General features: G+C 36.9%; 1 protein-coding gene and 1 non-coding gene across 2 annotated transcripts in view; both read left to right on the top strand.

Annotated features, from left to right (window-relative positions):
* Nucleotides 1-21,993, top strand: part of CCDC30 (coiled-coil domain containing 30) — a 175,314-nt gene that overhangs the window by 80,639 nt on the left and 72,682 nt on the right. Inside the window, exons 5-7 of the mRNA XM_026455725.1 lie at nt 1,266-1,442; nt 11,919-12,128; nt 15,495-15,649. Coding sequence (XP_026311510.1) covers nt 1,266-1,442; nt 11,919-12,128; nt 15,495-15,649 — 542 coding nt within the window. The remainder of the gene's footprint in view (nt 1-1,265; nt 1,443-11,918; nt 12,129-15,494; nt 15,650-21,993) is intronic.
* Nucleotides 3,989-4,095, top strand: LOC111548855. Its single transcript, XR_002733537.1, has one exon. It is a non-coding gene; the product is annotated as a U6 spliceosomal RNA (small nuclear RNA).

Genomic DNA, 21,993 nt, shown 5'->3' with positions numbered 1-21,993 from the left:
GACAAATGACAGGATTTCTGTCCTTATAAAGGCTGAACAGTTTTGCATTGTACATGTGTGTTTTGTGTGTGTGTATACTATATTTTCTTTTCCATTCATCCATTGATTGACACTTACGGAAAATGTTCGCATTTTTCTTGGCAAAGATTTTTTGGATGTGACTCTAAAAGCAAAAATAGACAAATAGGGTTGTGTCAAGTTAAAAAGCTTCCGCACAGCAAAGGAAACAATCAACAGAGTAAAGAGACAACCTACAGAATGGGCAAAAATATTTGTAGATCATACATCTGATAAGGGGTTAATATCCAAAATATATAAGGAACTCAACTCAATAGCAAGAAAACAAATAATCCAATTTAAAAATAGGCAAAAGATGCAAATAGACTTTTCCCAAAAGAAGACATACAAAAAACCAATAGGTATGTGAAAAAATGTTCAATGTCGTGAATTATTAGGGAAATGCAAATTAAACCACAATGAAATATCACCTCACATCTATTAGAATGGCTTTTATCAAAAAGACAAAAGGTAGGTGTTGGCAAGGATATGGAGAAAATAGAACACTTCGACACTGTGGGTGGGAATGTAAATTAGTACAGCCAATATGGAAAGCAGTATGGAGGTTCCTCAAAAAATTAAAAATAGAGCTACCCATATGATCCAGCAATTCCACTTCCAGGTATATATCCAAGGGATTTGAAACTAGTGTGTCAAAGAGATATCTGCAGAAGTGGTGTGTGTGTGTGTACACGATGCAATATTATTCAGCCTTGAAATAATGTGTTTTATGGGAGAAGAATCATCGGGAATAAAGTGATGAGGAAGATTAGACACTTAAGGTCTCTTACTAAGTTTCCTCTTTCCTTTTGCCAACGGACACCACACACACACAGACACAGACACACACATTCACACTCTACTTCTTAACATATAGACTCTTTGAACTTCCCATTTTAAATGTGTTTTACTCTAAAATTTTCTGTGCTTCTATCATTGATATGAAAAATAAGGTAAATTGTCTGTGCCTACTGCTTTTGTTAACATAATTTTATTGTTATTTTCACTCTAATATAACAGATATTATATGAATATGTATCAACTATCCATAAATGTAAAAGAGTAGTTTGTTGTAGATAAGCTAATTCCAAAAACATTTGCATGTGAATAATCACATTCTGACGATTCTGGTTCTGACAACTTAAACCCATGTTTTACCAATATTCTTTCCAATTGTCTGTGTTTCTCTTTTAAAATGTTTGCTTTAGCATCCATCATCTGGAGATAAACTAAAATACAACCAGCAAGGGGAAGTACAGCTTCACCAGAATTTGCACCGGCTCCGGATTCTATGCAACTCAGCTGAAAATGAGCTTCGATATGAACGAGGGAAGAACTTAGACTTAAAGCAACATAATAGCTTACTTCAGGAAGAAAACATTAAGGTAACTCTTGTGGGCACATGCTTTATGGAAGGGTTTCAGTTGGCCCTGGGAATAAATGAATTTAAGTTCCTCTACTTGATAATTCATGATAGGCTCCACAAATGTGTGGACAATGTGAGCTATCTTGTAACTTCCTCCTTTAACTTTTCCCTGCAAAGTAAGAATGTGTATATTATCAACCTGTAAATAGAAAAAGGCATTAAATTACATAATCTTCTGAAAACACTATCTAATATTTTTAGTACTTACTAAACTTCAGTGACCTGAACCCTAAACCCCGGTTGTCCTGCCCTGTGTATCACTAGACTTATTTATCCCTATTAGATGTGTCCATTATTACTGGTTCAATCAGATCTCAACTGCACCAAGGTACAATTTATGGGAGAGCAAAGTTGTTCTTCCTAATACAACAGCATGAAATAGTTAAAGCAACATCTCCCAAATGCTTGTTTAAAAATAATCTATGTAGAACTGCCATACACAGATTCAACTAAATTTTTTGAACCACGTAAATGTTTAAAATTAACCTCCATGTAAAATAGTACTTCCTCTTAATTATGGTTCAATTCTGTAAATATATATATTAAGGACTTAGTTTCTATAAGCCTCTATTGAAGGTTCTAAAATTCAACATTCAATATTCATATGTAATCTTATAGACACTGAGAGTTTAATGGTAGGCACAATAGACACAATCCTTTTAACCATGGTGCAGGGGTCAGCAAACTTTGGCATGTAGGTCAAATTCTGTCTGCCTTCTGTTTTTATAAATAAAGTTTTATTGGCAGCCATATCTGTCTGTTTATATGTTATGGCTGCTTTTGTGCTACAGTAACAGATTTGATAGTTGTGATGAAACCATGTGACCCACACAGTCTAAAATATTTACTACCTGACCCTTTATGAGAAAAGTTTGCCCACACCGGTCTAGCGGGATAAAATGATCTTATTTGAAAAGTGACATAAACATGGATAAGAAAGGTCCCTACTTTTCAAGAGCTTACAGTCTAGTAGGGGAGATACAGAGGAAAACAAATATCCATTTATCCCAAACTTCGAGGAAGGCCTTCTAAGGGAGTTCTAGTATTCCAGGATTATTTGAATAAACCTCTTCCCTGTCCTCACCCTTCATGAGTTTTTGAAGACTGTTCATATTCTGTCAAGCCTTTGTAGTTTTAAATTAAATTCTAATTCTTTATCACATGTTTTCATAAGACAGTCTTTCACTTTCCCTTCAAGGGCATTTCTTAGATCATTTTAACTGTCCAACTCAGAACATATTCTAACAATACTACATATTTCTTAAGGAACAATGGCTATAACTACACAGATTATAATACCTTACATATGATTGGTACCCTATAAATATTTATTGGATTAATGAACAGTCTTTCAGGGATGGATAAATGATAGGTTGGTAACAAGAGAAGATTTTTATTTTCCACTGTTTGTAAAGAGCATGCAGTAAATAAAAAAAAAAAAAAGAAGTTTTTTATCTATTTTAATCTCCGTGGTGAGACAAATTATTGGCCATTTAGGAATAAGACATCAGCCTCTTGATTAGCTCCTTAGGCCAGGCACCTAAGAAAGTTATATACGATGAGTATCCTTTATTGAGAGTTTGTCCACTTTATCTCTTTTTGTTTGTTTGTTTCTGAGACGGAGTCTCGCTCTGTCGCCCATGTTGAAGTGCAGTGGCGTGATCTCTGCTCACTGCAACCTCTACCTCCTAGGTCCAAGATATTCTCCTGCCTCAGCCTCCTGAGTTGCTGGGATTACAGGCGCACGACACCACACCCAGATAATGTTTGTATTTTTAGTAGAGGCTGGGTTTCACCATGTTGGCCAGGCTGGTCTTGAACTCCTGACCTCAGGTGATCTTCCTGGCTTAGCTTCCCAAAGTGCTGGGATTATAGGTGTGAGCCACTGGGTCCAGCCTGTCTACTTTATCTCTTATGAACAGCCTCACAGCCCTAAAGGGTGAGCACTTTATGGATGAGGAAACTTCAGGATTGCAAAGCTAACAAATTGTAGTCAGAACTTAAACTCAAGTCTGTTCCTCTCTTTCCTGTGTAGACATCTTTCCATATTATACCCCTCCTCAATTTGGGTCATTTTGGAACCTCAGTTTTACAAACTTTTAAAAATCCACTCAAGGCCAGTGCAGTGGCTGACACCTATAATCCTAGCACTTTGCGGGGCTGAGGTGAGCAGATCACTTAAAGTGCTCAGGAGTTTGAGACTAGCCTGGCTAACATGGTGAAACCCCATCTCTACTAAAAATTACAAAAAAAAAAAAAAAGTTAGCCGGGTATGGTAGCACACACCTGTAGTCCCAGCTTCTCGGGAGACTGAGACACGAGAATTGCTTGAACCCAGGAGGCAGAGGTTGCAGTGAGCCGTGATTGGGCCACTGCAGTCCATCCTGGGCAACAGAGCGAGAATCTGTCTCAAAAAAAAAAAAAAAAATTCCATTCAAATTATCAAACTTGAATCTCTAGCTACTGTTAGGCCTACTTATGAGACTGATTAAGAAACAAAAATACGTGTTCGCTTCAGCAGCACACATACTAAAACTGAAATGATATAGAGAAGATTAGCATGGCCCCTGTGCAAGGATGACACACAAATTTGTGAAGAATTCCATATTTTTTAAATTAAAGAGCTTCTGTACAGCAAAAGAAACTATCATCAGAGTGAACAGGGAACCTACAGAATGGGAGAAAATTTTTGCAATCTATCCATCTGACAAAGGGCTAATATCCAGAATCTACAAGGAACTTAAACACATTTAGAAGAAAAAAACAACCCCATCAAAAAGTGGGTGACGGATATGAACAGACGCTTCTCAAAATAAGACATTTATGCAGCTAGCAAACATATGAAAAAAAGCTCATCATCACTGGTCATTAGAGAAATGCAAATCAAAACCACAGTGAGATACCATCTCATGCCAGTTAGAATGGTAATCATTAAAAAGTCAGGAAACAACAGATGCTGGCGAGGATGTGGAGAAATAGGAACACTTTTACATTGTTGGTGGGAGTATAAACTAGTTCAACCATTGTGGAAGACAGTGTGGCGATTCCTCAAGGATCTAGAACCAGAAATACAATTTGACCCAGCAATCCCATTACTGGGTATATACCCAAAGGATTATAAATCATTCTACTATAAAGACACATGCACACGTATGTTTATTGCAGCACTATTCACAGTAGCAAAGACTTGGAACTAACCCAAATGTCCATCAGTGATAGACTGGATAAATAAAATGTGGCACATATACACCATGGAATACTATGCAGCCATAAAAAAGGATGAGTTCATGTCCTTTGCAGGGACGTGGATGAAACTGGAAACCATCATTCTCAGCAAACACAGGAACAGAAAACCAAACGTTGCGTGTTCTCACTCATAAGTGGGAGTTAAACAATGAGAACACATGGGCACAGGGAGGGGAACATCACATACCGGGACCTGTCAGTGGGTGGGGGACAAGGGGAGGGATAGCATTAGGTGAAATACCCCATGTAGATGACGGGTTGATGGGTGCAGCAAACCAACATGGCACATGCATACATATGTAACAAACCTGCACGTTCTGCACATGTATCCCATAACTTAAAGTATAATTTAAAAATAAAATAAATTAATTAAAAATTTAAAAAATAAATAAAAATATTGACTGGGTGCAGTGGCTCAAGCCTACAGTCCTAGGGCTTTGGGAGGCCAAGGCAGGAGGATTGCTTGAGCCCAGGGATTTGAAGCTGCAGTGAGCTACGATCACACCACTGCACTCCAGCCTGGGTAATAGAATGAGGTCCTGTCTCAAAAAAATAAAAAAGAAAAAAGAAAAAAAAATTAAAATATCACTTTTTCTTTAAAAAAAAAAAACCAAAATACTTATTTATTCCTTTTTAAATCATTGTATTATAAAATACAACACTTAGAAAATGCATAAAACATACAGTTTACCTAATTGTCATAAAGTAAATAGACATCTAAACACTACCCAGGACAAGAAATAGAACAATGCCAGCACACTAGTGGCCCCTGCATACCTTGTCCCCATGATAATCCCATCACCTTACCACCCCAGTAGTAACCACTAATTTTGGTAATAACTCTCTTGCTTTACTTTATAGCTTCATCAACTATTTATAATCCCACACAATATAGTTGTCTTCCCTATTTTTTATATTTCAAAAATATAATCAGTATTTATACCTTGTGTTTGCCTTATAACTTTGTCTGCAAGATTCATTCATGTTACAGTGTATAGCCATTGCTCATTCATTTTCTTTGCAATATTAGTATTCTATTGTAAAAAAAAAAAAAAGCCATACGTTATTTATTTTTTCTATGGCTTATGGACATTTTACATGTTTCCAGCTTGGGCATGTTAAAAAGAATGTTATAGGCTTGCAGAGCCTCAGGCAGATTGCTGCTCTGTTACCACCAATACCAAGACGCTGTTGTAGATCCTCTTCTTGGTGCTTGACTGTCCCAACTTGAAGCTGAGGAAGCTGCCTTGGATGCATAGGTCATTGGCCGTAACAATGTTTACCCCAGTGTTGTCTTATTTCATCATTACCAGCATCACCAAAACCCTAAGTTGACTCTTTGATCACAGGCCTAAGAGTAAATAGACAATATATTATGAAAGGACTTGTACCCTTTCTATTTACAATGAGAAGTTTAGGTTTCTTAATCTTGAACAAATTCAATTTACCAAATATTCCAGAACACTTGATTTCTTCTTTTTCTTTGATTTGTTTCTCATCTATTCATTGTCTGTGTCTTACTTTTTTCATAATAAGATTATTCTTGAAAAATGAAACTTCCAGGCTTTCTAAAAGGTTAGAGTGCCTTTTGAGAAGAAGTCAACAGCTAATAGATTTGTTCTTATTGAAATTTCAAAAGTTGTACCAACCCTCCAAAATAAAATGAGAAAAAAAAATGAGACAGAAGGTGAGCTGTTTTAGAATGGCAAGGTGAGAAATGGGTTTTTACTGGAAAAATAGGAAGTGTATTAAAACTTGATTGAGAATTTTTTTGGTAACATCAATGAGATAAGCTTATTACATTTTTTCCTGTTGACCTACATTGATCCACCAATGATATTAAGGCATTTTGCCCTTAGGGTTTAATTTCTTTTCTCTTTTTTTTTTTTTTTTTGAGACGGAGTCTGGCTCTGTGGCCCAGACTGGAGTGCAGTGGTGTGATCTCTGCTCACTGCAAGCTCCACCTCCCAGGTTCATGCCATTCTCCTGCCTCAGCCTCCCGTGTAGCTGGGACTACAGGCACCTGCCACTGTGCCCGGCTAATTTTTTGTATTTTTTAGTAGAGACGGGGTTTTACCATGTTAGCCAGGATGGTCTCGAACTCCTGACCTCGTGATCTGCCCACCTCGGCCTCCCAAAGTGCTGGGATTACAGGCGTGAGCCACTACGCCCGGCCAGGGGTTAATTTCTTTACTTCTACATACATTCGTTTCATTCTGTTTAACAAAGCTTTGATCATTTTGTGTGTCCACTAACATTTTTGGAAATGGCATTTCTGGTCTTCAAAAATTAATGCAAAATGAGGAAATGAAGTTTCATAAGCTAAGCAATCTACATACTTGAGCAGCTTTTACTGAAAGAGCTTTGCCTTTGAACAGAGGGTATAACAGCACATTATTTCAGATATGTTCAGTCAATGAATATCAGATTCTTTCCTGAGTAGCAAGATATATGAATAGAACTGAGTAATGTTTCTACTTTTTAAAGAGTGCTGCAATGAACATTCATGCACATGTGTCCTGATGTCCATAAGTACACACTCCTCTAGGAAGAGATTGGGAGTGGAATTATTTCCTCATAGGATATGTATTACCTCAACTCCTTCTAAAGTCTTCTACCAACAGTGTCTGAAGGTTCCCATTGCTCTACATCCTCACCAACTCTTGAAACTGTCAGACGTTAAAATTTTTGCAAACCTAGTATACATGTATAGCAGTAGTTCCTTGTGGTTTTAGTGTGCATTTGCCTGTTTGCAAACAAGTTTGAGCAGCTTTTTATACATTTAATTAGCATTTGGATTTCTATTTTGTGAAGTGCTTGTTCAAGATTTTGTTCATAGTTATTTGGGGTTTCTCTCATTTTAATTTTTTCATTAATTTATAGAGGCTTTTAAAATACATTAACCCTTTATCAGGTATGTATTAGAAACATTGACTCTGTGACTTGCATTTTCATTTTCCTTATATATCTTTTGATGAATCAAAGTTTCGAATTTTAATAATCATTATTTTTCATTATAACTAGTGATTTTGGGGTCTGATTTAATAAATATCTTACTACTTCAAAGTCATAAAGCTATTCTACATTAACATTTATTTATGTATGTATTTATTTATTTGTTTTTGAGATAGAATCTCACTCTGTCACACAGGCTGGAATACAGTGGCATGATCTTGGCCCACTGCAACATCTGCCTCCCGGGTTCAAGCAGTTCTTCTGCCTCGGCTTCCCAAATAGCTGGGATTACAGGCACACACCACTATGCCTGGCTAATTTTTTTGTACTTTTAATAGATATGGGGTTTCACCATATTGGCCAGGCTGGCCTCGAACTCCTGACCTCAGGTGATCTGCCCACCTCAGCCTCCCAAAGTGTGGGATTACAGGTGTGAGCCACTGTGCCCAGCCTATTGTGGTATATTTTTGAGCTCCCTGTTCTGCTCCATTGTTTATTTGTCTGCCCTTGTGCCAATACTATGCTATCGTGATTATTTTAGCTTTATATAAATATTAACATTTGATAGAGCAAGTCTTTTTACCTTGTTCTTCTTTTCTGGGGTATCTGGGCTATTCCTGGACTTTGGGGTTCCTATATAAGTTTTATAATCAGTTTGTTAAGCTAAACACAAATACTCACATGAACTCACGTAGAACACATGTATATTGACACACAACCATTTGGGATTTCACTTGGAATTACATTGACTCTATAGGTCAATTTGGGCAGAATTTAAATCTTTGCAAGATTGAATCCTCTAATTTAAGAAGAGAGTGTGTGTATTTAGGTTTTTAATTTCTCTCAATATTTAAATTTTCTTATATATCTTTTGTTAGACATATTCACAGGTGCTGATATTTTCCATACTATTATAAATGGTAACTTTAAAAATGTTCATTTTCTAATTATTTCCCAATGTATAAAAATTCACTTAATCATTTTCTAATAAAAACTTTCCCATACTTTTTTATTCTTACAATGTATGTATATGTTATTTTGGATTTTCTAGCAAGTAATCATATCATTTAAAGACAATTTTCTTTCTTCCTTTCCATATGTTAAACCCTTCATTCTTTTTTCTTGTTCTGTTTACTGGCTAGCACAGTGCTGAATAGAACTGGTGACAGTAGGCATCCTTTTCTAATTCCCAGTCTCAAAGGAAAAGCTCTCAGATTTCACCATTTAGTATGTTTTTATTGCTTTTTAAAAATAGATATTTTATCCAAATTTACTTTAGAAAGAAAGAAAAATAAATAAAAATAGATATTATTTATTACATTAAGGAAATTGCTTTCTAGCATTAGTTGGTTCAATGTTTTATGACAAATACATGTTGAATTTCATAAATTTTTTTCTGAATATTTTGAGAAGGTTTTTAAAAAAATTTTAATCTGTTAATATGCTGAATTGCTTTGATTTTCTAATGTTAATCCAGTCTTGCATTTCTGGGATAAACCTAACTTCATCATAAATTATCATTCTTTTCCTACAGTGCTAGATTTGGCTTGCTAATATGTCTTTGGGATTTTTGTAACTTTCCTCATGAGTGAGACTAGTCTGTCACTTCCTTGCAATGCCCTTGTCAGATTTTGATATCAAGGTTATCCTAGCCTCTTAAAATAAAATGAGTAATACACCCTCTTTTTCTGTCTTCTGGAAAAGTTTGTATTAAGTTACAATGATTTCTTCTCAAATTATTGCAAAAAACTCATCCCTAAAGCCTTCTGATTTTGCTTTCTTTTGGGTAGGTTTTCAATTTCTAGTTCCATTTCTTTAATAGTTATGAGAAGTCAAGTTCTTATTTTTTTGCATCAACTTTGTTATATTTTATTTTTCTAAAAATGTTTCCATTTCATTTAAATTATTTAAAGTTTTACAGAAATTTATTCATCTTGTCTTCTTTTTAATATATATATATATATTTTAACAAAGGTAGCTTTTAAAAAAAGAAGAAAAATATATAATGAGGGTCATTTCACTTTTATAATACTAGTTACCTTTGTCTTGTTGCTTTTTCTTTGATCAGTCTCACTAGAAGTGTATTTATTTTATTAGACTTTTCAAGGAACCAAATTTTAGCTTGTTGATCCACTCTAAGGTATTCTTTTTAGAGAAATAATAAATACATGTATTTCACAGTGTAGAGTAAATGTAGTGTAGAGTACTGAATTAGAATCAGAAAATCTATATTCAGACCTTGGTTCTATCATCTGGCAACTATTTAAGATTCAGTTTTTTATCTCTAAAATGGGCTAAAATACCAATCCCAGCCACTTCATAGATGTGAAAGCCTAACAAATGTCAAGTAGTAATATTAGTATATGCCTCAGCTCTGTATTTCAAATGCAGCAGATAGTCTAAAAGCAATTATTGAATAGGAACACTTACCTTTTGTTAGGTGTTTCCTATGTGTCTGGCTCTATTCTTGAGGCTTTAATTGCTTTGTCTCATTTAATGCCGCCTCACAACTATCCTATGAGGTAAGTAGTTATTATCCCCATATTACAGATGAAGAAACTGATGCTCAAAGAGGTTGAACACAATTAACTTTCAGATTCACTTTATATAATCTGATTGGTTAATATAGAGAAAGCACAGATGAAGGACATTATAGCTATCATCCCTATTAATTCAGTTGAAAAGCTTTGAGACCAGGGAATTCTATTTACCATTAAAACAAAGTAAATTCTCTCTCACCACTTTTGTCTATGAGCCTTCCCTGCCCAGTGTATACATTCACTACGTTCTGATATTTTTTAGAATATCATTCATTTACTTGCTCAGTAAATAATTGATTAATCACCTACTCTCTGTTTCTTTGATAGGCCTTGGTATTAAGAAATGAATTAAAAACCTAATCTCTGCTTTCTTGGAATTTAAAGTGGGGAAAGGGGACATAAACAGGTATATAAATGCATACTTAATTATATATCATGATATGTTTGATGAAGGAAGCAAATGTGGTACAGTGATAAGTAAGGACATTTCAGATTAAATGATTCTGAAAATTGCCCCCTGCAAAGTGATATTTAAGCTAAGACCCGAAGAATAAGCAGGCAACCATACAATGAGAAGGGAAAAGGGAAAGCACTTCTGGCAGAGGGAGTGTGGAAAAAGTTTGGTGTATTGGAAACTCTTAATACAAACCAATGTGACAGGAGTTACAGTGGGAGAAGGAGAAATAACAAGATGGATTTAAAGAGATAGACAAGGGCCAGAGCGTACAAAGCCAGGCAAGCTGGTGGGATCTGGAGTGAGGGACCACTGAAAGATTCTAAGCAGGGTTGTCAGGTAGTTCAATTTGTGTTTTTAAAAGAAAATTTGGCCACAGGGTTAGAGGATAGATTAGAAGAGAGTAAAAATGGAAGTGGTAGGACCAGTGCAGAGGCAGTTGCTAGAGCCCAGGCTAGAGATGATGCCCCAGACTAGGTTAGTGCCAAAAAAATGACACAAATGGATTAATGCAAGGTGTATTGTGGGGATAGAGTGACAGCATGTGCTAAATGATTGGAATTGGTTCATAATGGAAAAGGAAGACTCAGGGATTACTGACCTACACAAAAGTTTGGATGGTGGCATTATTTACTGAAATTGGGAAAAGAGAGAAAAAAAGACTTTGGAGATATGGGCAGAATCAAGGAGTTTCATTTTGGCAAGTATTGGCATAAAATGGCATTTCAAATTATAGAAATGGATAGCAAATCATCCACTTTCTAGGCCTAGAAGAGTCCAATAATACTCACATGTTGGGTAGCATTGGAAGAGTCTACAAAGAAGACCAAGAAAGAACAGCAGAGAGCTAAGTGAAAACCAGCAAAGTTTGGTATCACAGAATGCTACTGAGAAGTCAGTTGTCCATTGGATTTATTTTGGCAATGAAGAGTTAGAAACTTGGCAGAAAGTTTCACTGGGGTAGTGAGGATGAAAGCCAGTTTGGACTAGATTGAAGAAAGGATGGAAAACATTTAGACCATGCATATATAGAAACTCAGGAAAATTCCTTGGTCTAGCTGCTGTCTGACTAAACTTTGGAACCTCTTACTAACACATGGCAGCTCTAAAGAGGTACTCAGCCATGTGACACTGGTATTTGTTGGCTTTAAGGGGACTATACTCTTTTGAAAGCTGCTTATTCTAGTTCACGTTCATTCCACAATTATTTGTATTACTCTTACGTATTCTCTACCTCTAGATAAAGATTGAGCTAAAGCATGCCCAACAGAAGTTATTAGAGAGTACAAAGATGTGCTCTTCACTCACGGCAGAGTGTAAGCAGTGTCAGCAGAAAATCAAGGAACTGGAGTTGGAAGTACTTAAACAGACTCAGAGCATTAAATCACAGAACAACCTACAGGAAAAGCTGGCTCAGGAGAAATCTAAAGTTGCTGATGCGGAGGAAAAGGTAATTATCCTCATGCTTAATAAACAGCATACACTGAATACCACTACTGAAATCTCATTTCCCTGAGGATTTTAAGAAATAAATATGTTGCAGACTTGGTAGAATTCTGAGATTTTTTTTCTCTCCTATGTTTTCTTCTGTTTTGATTTCACCTGTTCCTACCATTTTAGGGATTCTTGTGTATTTGTAAAAAACTTCATGGACTTAAAAAGGTCAGTTGTATTAAAGCTATAACATGAACTTAAAGAACTGGCTGATCCCATATGGCTTTTGTTTTATATTTTCACATTTGAGAACACTTATTCTTTCATTTGAATTGGCTGTTAATGTAAATTTTGTTTTAATTTTGTTTTTTTTTCATTGACAAACAATTGTACATGTTCACGGGGTACACAGTGATGTTTAAATAGATATAATGTATAGTGATCATATCAGGGTAATTATTGTATTCATCACATCAAACATATTTTGTAATTTTGTAGGGGGAATTGGTGTTGTGAAATGAACAATTTTGAAATATTGTCACTTCATTTTAGATCGCCCAACACTAGGTGGCAGTAGTATGTAACAGTTGTACATTTTGATGTGCAAGTTTGAGAATTAAATTCGATTAAAAAATAATTTCGTCAAACCATATAATATGAAGCAAACATCAAAAAGTAGATGACAGCAATCTGAATTAAACTAAAAAAATCTAAGTTAAAGAGTTAAACTAAGACTGGCTGAATTAACTTATTTTTAAGGGAGGAAAGGAGAGGCGAGGCAAGGCGAATGACCAGGAGAGGTGAATGGCCAGACACAGTGGCTCACACCTGTAATCCCAGCACTTTGGGAGGCCAAGGTGGGTGGATCACCTGAGGTCAGGAGTTTGAGACCAGCCTGGACAACATGGTGAAAACCCGTCTCTACTAATAATACAAAAATTAGCCAGGTGTGGTGGCACACGCCTTGAATCCCAGCTACTCTGGAGGCTGAGGCAGAAGAATTGTTTGAACCTGGGAGTGAGAGGTTGCAGTGAGCTGAGATCACACCATCGCACTCCAGCCTGGGTGACAAGAGTGAAACTCTGTCTCAAAAAGAGAGAGAGGGAACGAAGGAAGGAAGGAAGGAAGGAAGGAAGGAAGGAAGGAAGGAAGGAAGGACTATTAGCATGGTGGCTCGTACCTGTAATCCCAGCACTTTGGGAGGATGAGATGGGAGCATCACTTGAGCCCAAAGTTCAAGACCAGCCTGAGCAACATAGTGAGACCCTATCTCTACAAAAATAAATAAGTTAGCTGGGCATAGTAGCGCATGCATGTAGTACCAGCTACTCCGAAGGCTAAGGCAGGAGGATCACCTGGGCAATATAGCAACACTTCATCTCAAAAAAAAAAAAAAAAAATCTCATATATATATAGAGAGAGATTATTAAAAAGAAACAGCAAGGATGTGATTAACACAAAATTCAGGATATTGGTTTTCTCTGGTGGGGAGGGAAGAGGGATAATCAAAGAGGGTCACAAAATGGGCTTCAAAAGTATTGGAAATGTTCCCTTTCTTAAATTATGTGGCAGGTTCAGAAGTTTGGATGTATTCTTGACAGAGAAGCCAATGAGGTGATGCTTTTGTCTATGGAATTAGTACCGAATTCCTTAAGTAAGAATTCTCCCTAGACAGAACTAAATAGAACAGTTCCAAGGAACTTGAACTGGCCTCAGATGGCTGACTGCCTACTGCCATTTCCCTTGAATCATTCTGCATCTTCTCCTCTCTCATGCTGCGTGGGCTATGCAGAGACCTAGGTGCAGGGGGTTGAGTTGATGCAGAAAGCCCCTCTCTTAGAAAACGAGTGCCACCCACTGGCATTCACAGAAAATTATGGGGAATGTGATGCCAAGCCATTCTAAAGGATTCCTTGTTGGGTCAGAAATACGTTAGAGGGATAATAGCTACCCTGCTGAAATCTATTCAGTCAACAAATATTTACTGAGCACCTACTATGTACCAGGCACAATTTAAGGTGACACAAGGGTTTATAAAAATAAGTAAATAAGTGTAAAGGAAATTTATCTTTTTAAAAAGTGGGGTTTTTTTGCTGCTACATGAAAAAGGCAAGAAAAAAATGTTTTTAAATGATATGTTAAATCTAGCATATAAACTCTAAAATATAGGGTCTCTCTTTCAAATTCATAAATCATATTTTTAGTTCTGCCAGAGCATTAAAAAACCTATTATTGATGCTAAGCAATATGCTAATAGGTGCTTGGTTTATAAGAGACTTCTATTTTGTTTTGCAGTGTTATTCATGAATCTAGCCACACTGTGGAGAAACTAGGTGCACTCACACAATGCTGTTGGGGGTATAAATTGGTCTAATACCTCTGGAGGCAGTTTGGCATCATCTATCAAACAAGCAAATGCTCATAAGCTTTGCCCTAGTAAATCTACACCTCATAATTTAATCTGCAGACATTGTTTGTAATAGTATTGTTTATAATAGCAAAAGATTGGAATCAGCTTAAATGTTCACCAGTAGGGCACTGGTTAAATAAGTTATGGTATACCCTTACAGTGGAGTGGTATGCAACTATGAAACAGAAGACAACTCAATATGTGCATATAATGTGGAAAAATGACCAAATGTGTATTGCTATAAAAAAGTAAGGTGCCTAATTATATATGGTATAGTATTCATCGTTTGTGTAAAATTTATATGTATGGGGGATAACTATATAATATGTGTTTATATATGCATAAATAAATCTCTGGAGGGGTACATAAGTAAAAACCACGGTTACCTATTTGGTGGAGGAAAATTTGGAGGTAGTAGGACAGGGATGGGAAGGAGACTTTTCACTATATAGCTTCTTTTTTTTTTGAGACTGGGTCTCACTCTGTCACCCAGGCTGGAGTGCAGTGTCACAATCATTGGTTCACTGTAGCCTCAGCTTCCCTGGGTTCAAGTAATTTCCGCCACCTCAGCCTCCTGAGTAGCTGAGACTGCAGGTACTCACCACCATGCCCGGCTAATTTTTGTATTTTTTTGTAGATATGGGGTTTTACCATGTTGCCCAGGCTGGTCTCAAACTCCTGAGGCTTAAGCGATTCACCCAGCTTGGCCTCCCACAGTTCTTGGATTACAGGTGTGAACCAGCATGTCTGGCCTGTAGCTTCTTTTATACATACACATTGAATTATATGAATGCACTACATACTGCAAAAATTAAACAATTTATTTTAAAATTAAATCTAGCTACTCTTTTTACTTCAGGTCAGATTAATATGTTAGCACTGCTATGTTTACTATTTATGTGTTATTCCCCTAATTTGAAAAAAGATCACACTCTTCTTAATGCTTTACTTGTAAACTTTTTTTCATTCAAGATTTTGGACCTGCAGCGGAAATTAGAACATGCTCATAAAGTCTGTCTCACAGACACTTGTATTTCAGAGAAGCAGCAGCTACAGGAAAAGATAAAAGAAGCAACAGAAAATGAAGCTAAAGTAAAGCAACAATATCAAGAACAACAACAGAAGAGGTAAGAGGAGCAGAGATCTCAGTTTCCTGTGGGTTTAGCCATGACTTAGTTAACAGCAACATCAATTTACTCTAACAGAATATCAGAGAGTATTTCTGCTCTGTCCCCACTGAAGTAAACCCAGCCACACACAATTCCTGATGTATTGCACTTACCACACTGTATTCTAATTGTTTATTTTCTAGTTTACCTCTGGCCCTAGAGTGTGAGATTTTTAAAGGCAGAGATTATTTCTTCTGGTTCTGGGACACACCTAGTGGTAACAGTAAATATTCTTGACTGACTTGCCTATGAAATACTCTGGAATTTGTTCTGACATGTAGTCTGACAAAATTCAAACTACAATGAAGTTGATATTTTGTACAAGGGAACTTCAGAGAGTTTGTGGAACAACTGAATTGAAAGATAAAATAAAAAATATATTGGCCAGGTGCAGTGGCTCACACCTGTAATCCCAGCACTTTGGGATGCTGATCCCAGGAGTTTGAGACCAGCCTGAGCAACATAGTGAGTCCTCATCTCTACCAAAATAATAATAATAATAATTATCCAGGCATGACAGTGCACTTCTGTAATCCCAGCTACTCAGGAGGCTGAGGCAGGAGGATCACTTGAGCCCAGGAGTTTGAGTCTGCAAGTGAGCCATAATTGAAACACTGCACAGCAGACTAGGTTGCAGAATGAGACCCTGTCTAAAAAACAACTTTATTTCTCAACATAAGCTCCATCAAGGTGAAGGCACTTTTGTAAGTGATGATGCACACCATTTAGTCCATCCCTAAAGAACTGAGTGAGAATCCTGGGAGTTTAACCATGTCATTGCAGTCTTTCACACATTATTAACCAAAGAGAAATGGGTGCCCTTTAAATATTTTTTAAGATTGGGAAACAAAAAGAAGTCAGAAGGAGCCAAATCAGGACTGTAAGGTGAATGCCTAATAATGTCCCATCAAAACTCTTGGAAAATTGCTCTTATTTGATGAGGGGAATGAGCAGGAGCATTGTCATGGTAGAGAAGGACTCTGGTGAAGCTTTCCCAGGCATTTTTTAAAATAAAGCTTTGGCTACCTTTCTCAAAACACTCTCATAATAAGCAGGTTATCATTTGGCTTTCTAGAAAGTCAATAAGCAAAATCCTTTGAGCATCACAAAAACTGTTGGCATGACCTCTGCTCTTGACTGGTCCACTTTTGCTGTGACTGGACTGCTTCCTCCTCTTGGTAGCCATTTCTTTGATTGTGCTTTGTCTTCAGTATCATATTGGTAAAGTCAGGTTTCTTCTCCTGTTACAATTCTTCAAAGAAATGCTTCAGGATCTTCATCCCACTTGTGTAAAAGTCCCATGGAAAGCTTTGCTCCTGTCTGTAGCTAATCTGAATGCAACAGTTTTGGCACCCATCAAGTGGAAAGTTTGCTAAACTTTAATTTCTCTGTCAGAATTGTGGTAAGCTGAATCAATTGAGATATCTATGATATTGGCTAGTATTTCTGCTGCTAATCGTCAGTCTTCAATTAGGCTACAAAAAAATTTTTTTCCTTGTAAATTGGTGTGGATAGTCTGCCACTGTGGACCTCATCTTCAACATCATCTCATCCTTTCTTAAAACGACTTATCCATTAGTAAACTGCTGATTTCTTTGGGCTATTGTCTCTTTAAACTTTTCATTAAAGCATCAATGACTTCAGCATTCTTCCACCTTAGTTTCACCATAAATTTGATGTTTGTTCTTGCTTAGTGTCCTTATCTCTAAAGTGGGAATTGTGATGCCAGTTCTATACATCTTTTGTGAAGATTTGCTAAGAAGAAATATGTGTGCACTATTTGAACTAAGTGTAGGCGAATAAAATATATAGGGAAATTCTTCTACCAAAAGGGGACTCTATAGTGTATATTGTTTCATAATCTAGAAGAAAGTAACCCTGATTTAAATAGATTGTAACCTACTTTTTCACTTAAAATATTATGATCTGTTTATCTGACATTAAATTTTTTTCTAGTATATTATTTTAATGATATGTCACAATTTATTTAATAAATCGTTTATTGTTGAACATTTAGATTTTTCCCAGTTTCTTCTATTTCAGTGACATAATATATATTCTGATACACAATAAGCACTTCTCCCAGGAAATAGAACCATTAGGAATATGTATTTAATAAAAGCCTTATTACAGGGACTTGGTCTTATGCAATTGTGGGTGCTGGTTATGCAGTCTATATGGCTGTCATCTTTGCATCTTCTGCTAGAGCTCGAAGTCTGCAGGGCAAACAATCAGGAAGTGAAGCTGAATGTAAAGTGGGAGAGCAACAAGGTGGAAACCATGAAGATGGACTGGAACCCATGTCAGTTCTTGCTGCCTCTAACCTTGATAAAGTGTAGGTATCCTACAGGAGAAACTGGCACCCTTCATCAAGGAGCTAAATAGACATCTAGCCCGGGAGATGGAAAAGTGAAGGAGGATTCAAGGGAAGGTGGAGCAGTTGTAGGCCTGGCTGTTGGATCATGCCAAGGTGAGCAGCAGATATCAGCAGTGTTTATAAACTATAAAAGTGCCTGCTCCAATCTTCTACCTGGAAAAACCAAAATGTTTTAATTCTGTTTTCTAAATCTTGCACAAATATTATCTCCTGTGGCCCACTATAACCAGAAACTTACACAGAAGGAATTCTGGGAAAGTAGACAAGTCAAAATGTTACAAAGCTACTCTATTAAAAATATATTTGTTAAACAATAGTTAATTTTATTTAATTGAAATTAGGCCTGGCACCAGTGGCTCACATCTGTAATCCCAGCACGTTAGGAGGCTGAGGAGGGTGGATCACTTGAGGTCAGGAGTTTGAGACCAGCCTGGCCAACATGGTGAAACCCCATCGTTACTAAAAATACAAAAATTAGCCAAGCATGGTGGCAGACACGTATTAACCCCAGCTACTTGGGAGGCTGAGGCGAGAAAATTGCTTAAACCCCAGAGGTGGAGGTTGCAGTGAGCCAAGATCGTGCTACTGCACTTCAACCTGGGCAATAGAGCAGGCTAAACAGGCGAGACTCCATCTCAAAAAAAAAAAAAAAAAGTGTTGTTGTTATTGTAATATTGAATGTTATTGTTGTTACTATTGTCGTCATTATCGTCATAATCTTCTCAGTAAGATGAAAAAAGTTCATTTGGCCAGAACAAAATGCTTAGAGACAAGGAAAGTGGCAAGAAAATGAGGCTAGAAAGGTAAGCTAGATTTAAGTCATGTAGAACTTAACAGACCACGCTGAGTTTGAACCTGTTCATGAAGGTATTGGTCTGTGGTTTTCCTATCACATAGTATCTGTATCTGGTTTTGGTGTTAGGGTAATGTTTGTCTCAAAAAATTACTTAGGAAGTGTCCCCCTCCTTCAATTTTTTTTGAAAGAGATTGCAGAGAATTGGTATCATTTCTTTCTTAAATGTTTGGTAGAATTCACCATGAAATCATCTGGGCCTAGCGCTTTATTTTTTGGAAGGTAATTAATTTTTTTTTTTAATTATACTTTAAGTTCTAGGGTACATGTGCATAACGTGCAGGTTTGTTACATATGTATACTTGTGCCATGTTGGTGTGCTGCACCCATCAACTCATCAGCACCCATCAACTCGTCATTTACATCAGGTATAACTCCCAATGCAATCCCTCCCCCCTCCCCACTCCCCGTGATAGGCCCCGGTGTGTGATGTTCCCCTTCCCGAGTCCAGGTGATCTCATTGCTCAGTTCCCCACCTATGAGTGAGAACATGCGGTGTTTGGATTGATTCAATTTCTTTAACAGATATAGGCCAACTTGGATTATCTATTTCTTCTTGTGTGAGCTTTCGTAGTTTGTGTCTTTCAAAGAATCAATCCATATATTGTAAGTCCATATATTGTAGGCAGAGTTGTTCATAATATTCCTTTATTATCCTTTTAGTGTCCATGGAGTTAGCAGTGGTGGCCCCTCTTTCATTTTGATATTTTTTAAAAAAATGTTTTATTTATAAAATAGAGATGGGGCTTTGCTGTGTTGCCCAGGCTGGTCTCAAGTTCCTGCATTCAAGTGATACTCCTGCCTCACCCTCCCAAAGTGCTAGGATTATATATGTGAGCCATTATGCCTGGCCACATTTTTTATATTATTAATATTTGTCTTCTCTATTTATTAGTTAGCCGGGCTAGAGGTTTATCTATTTTATTCATCTTTTCAAAGAACAAACTTTTGGTTTCATTTATTTTTCTCTATTGTTTATTGTTTTCAATCCCATTGACTAATACTCTCATTTTTACAATTTATTTGCTTTAGGCTTATAATGTTCTTCTTTCTCTAGTTTCCTAAGGTGAAAGCTTAGATTACTGATTTTAGATTTTTCTTCCTTTATAATATATGCATGTAATACTACAAGTTTTCTGCTATGTTGTATCCTATAAATTTTGTAAGTTGTATTTCATTTTCATTTAGTTTAAAATATTTTTAATTTATTGAGACCTCCTCTTTGACTCATGTATTATTTAGAAGTGTGTTGTTTATCCCAAATATTTGGAATTTTCCATCTCTCTTTTTCTTATTGATTTATGGTTTCATAATATCAGTTTAAACAGTTGTGTGACATTCTGTTACATAGATATATCATACTTTATGTAATACTTATATCTTTTAGGCTTTTTTGCTATTACAAAGCTATAATAAATAACTTTATACATAAGACTTTGCAACTGCAATGAAGTATGATGAAGTGTGGTAAGTTATACTAAAGGAGGTTTAGGTTACCATGATAGTACATAACACGGATACCTATGGAGTGAGGGAGCTTAAGAAAGACTTCCTCAAAGAAAGTGATTTAAGCTGAGAATGAAGTAGTTGGTATCAAGAAGCTAAATAGAGAATAGTGTGGAGGATGACTTTGAGGAAGTGAAAAAGTTCATTGGCTGAAAGAAAATAAGGTTAGGGACAGTGGTGAGAAAATGAGATGAGGAAGGTGAGGTAGGCCTAGCTCATGCAGAACCTGAGATTTTTTGTTTGTTTGTTTGTTTAGAGTCAGGGATCTTGCTCTGTTGCCCAGGCTGGAATACAGTGGCACAATCATGACTCACTGCAGCCCTGAACTCCTGAGCTCAGGTGATCCTCCTGCCTCCACCTACTGAGTAGCTAGGACTATAGGCATGCCCAACATGCCCAGCTAATTAAAAAGAAAAATTAGGGACCTCCTTATGTTGCTCAGGTTGTTTTAGAACTCCTGGCCTCAGGTGATCCTCCAGGCTCAGACTCCCACAGTGTTAGGAGGTGTGAGCCATAGTGCTACAGATCCTCATGAGCCACAGTGCCCAGCTCTTGTGAGCCACAATGCCCATTTCTCATGCAGAACCTATCAAGCCGTGGTGAACAGTTTGGAGTTTACCTTAAGAGTAATGGGGTTCCTGAATCAAAGAACAGAAAAAATATATATAAAAATAAGAGTAATGGGGAGCCACTGTAGGATTTTGAGCAGAGGAAGTTGTATGATTAGTTTGCAATTTAGAAAGAACACTCTGACTACTAAAAGAGGCTCAGGCTACAGAGAATGCAGGGAGTCTTATCCATACACCGATTTCTTAATTTTATTCATTGGCAGACCTGGTTTGTTAGTCTTTGATTTTTCAAACTCTGTATCAATTAACTTCTCGCATATTCATGAGTTACTCTTTTAATTTTGACTTCCTACTTTGCTTGTTTTCTTTTTGTAGAGATGGGGGTCTCACTCTGTCACCCAGGCTGCAGTGCAGTTGTGTGATCAAAGTTCACTGCAGCCTTGACTTCCCAGGCTCAAGCACTTCTTCCACCTCAGCCTCCAGAGCAGCTGGGACTACAGGCGCATGCCACCATGCCTGTCTAATTTAAAAAAAAAAAATTTTTATAGAGACAAGTTCTCACTATGTTGCCCAGGCTGCTCTTAAACTTTGGGGCTCAAGCAATCCTCCCACCTTGGCCTCTCAAAGTGCTGGGATTATAGGTGTGAGCCACCATGTCCAGCCAACTTCCTACTTTCCAATTCTAGTTTTCAGCTCTCAAATTTTACTGCCAATAACTCAAGTGTTTTTAGTTTCAGTGGATCAAAACTTCTCTTTTAGTTCCAAGGCTTCTCTCTTAGTTTGGAAATTGAGAGTGTAACCAAAAAGAAGTAGGCCATAATAGCAGGTATACAGTTAATTAGATGAAGGAGAGATGAAAGAGAGGATATTGCTGTAGAAGTAGATGTGAATGGTAGAAAATTAGCTATAGCAGTCCTTGGAGAGTCTGCACTTATATCCAAGAAACATAAGGAGAAGAACTAGAGGTGGAGATATGTGAGCCCATGTCTCAAATATA

Source organism: Piliocolobus tephrosceles, chromosome 1, assembly GCF_002776525.5.
Source record: "Piliocolobus tephrosceles isolate RC106 chromosome 1, ASM277652v3, whole genome shotgun sequence".
NCBI lineage: Eukaryota > Metazoa > Chordata > Mammalia > Primates > Cercopithecidae > Piliocolobus > Piliocolobus tephrosceles.
The sequence above is the reverse complement of the archived record's forward strand: the minus strand, read 5'-3'. Positions and strand labels throughout refer to the sequence as shown.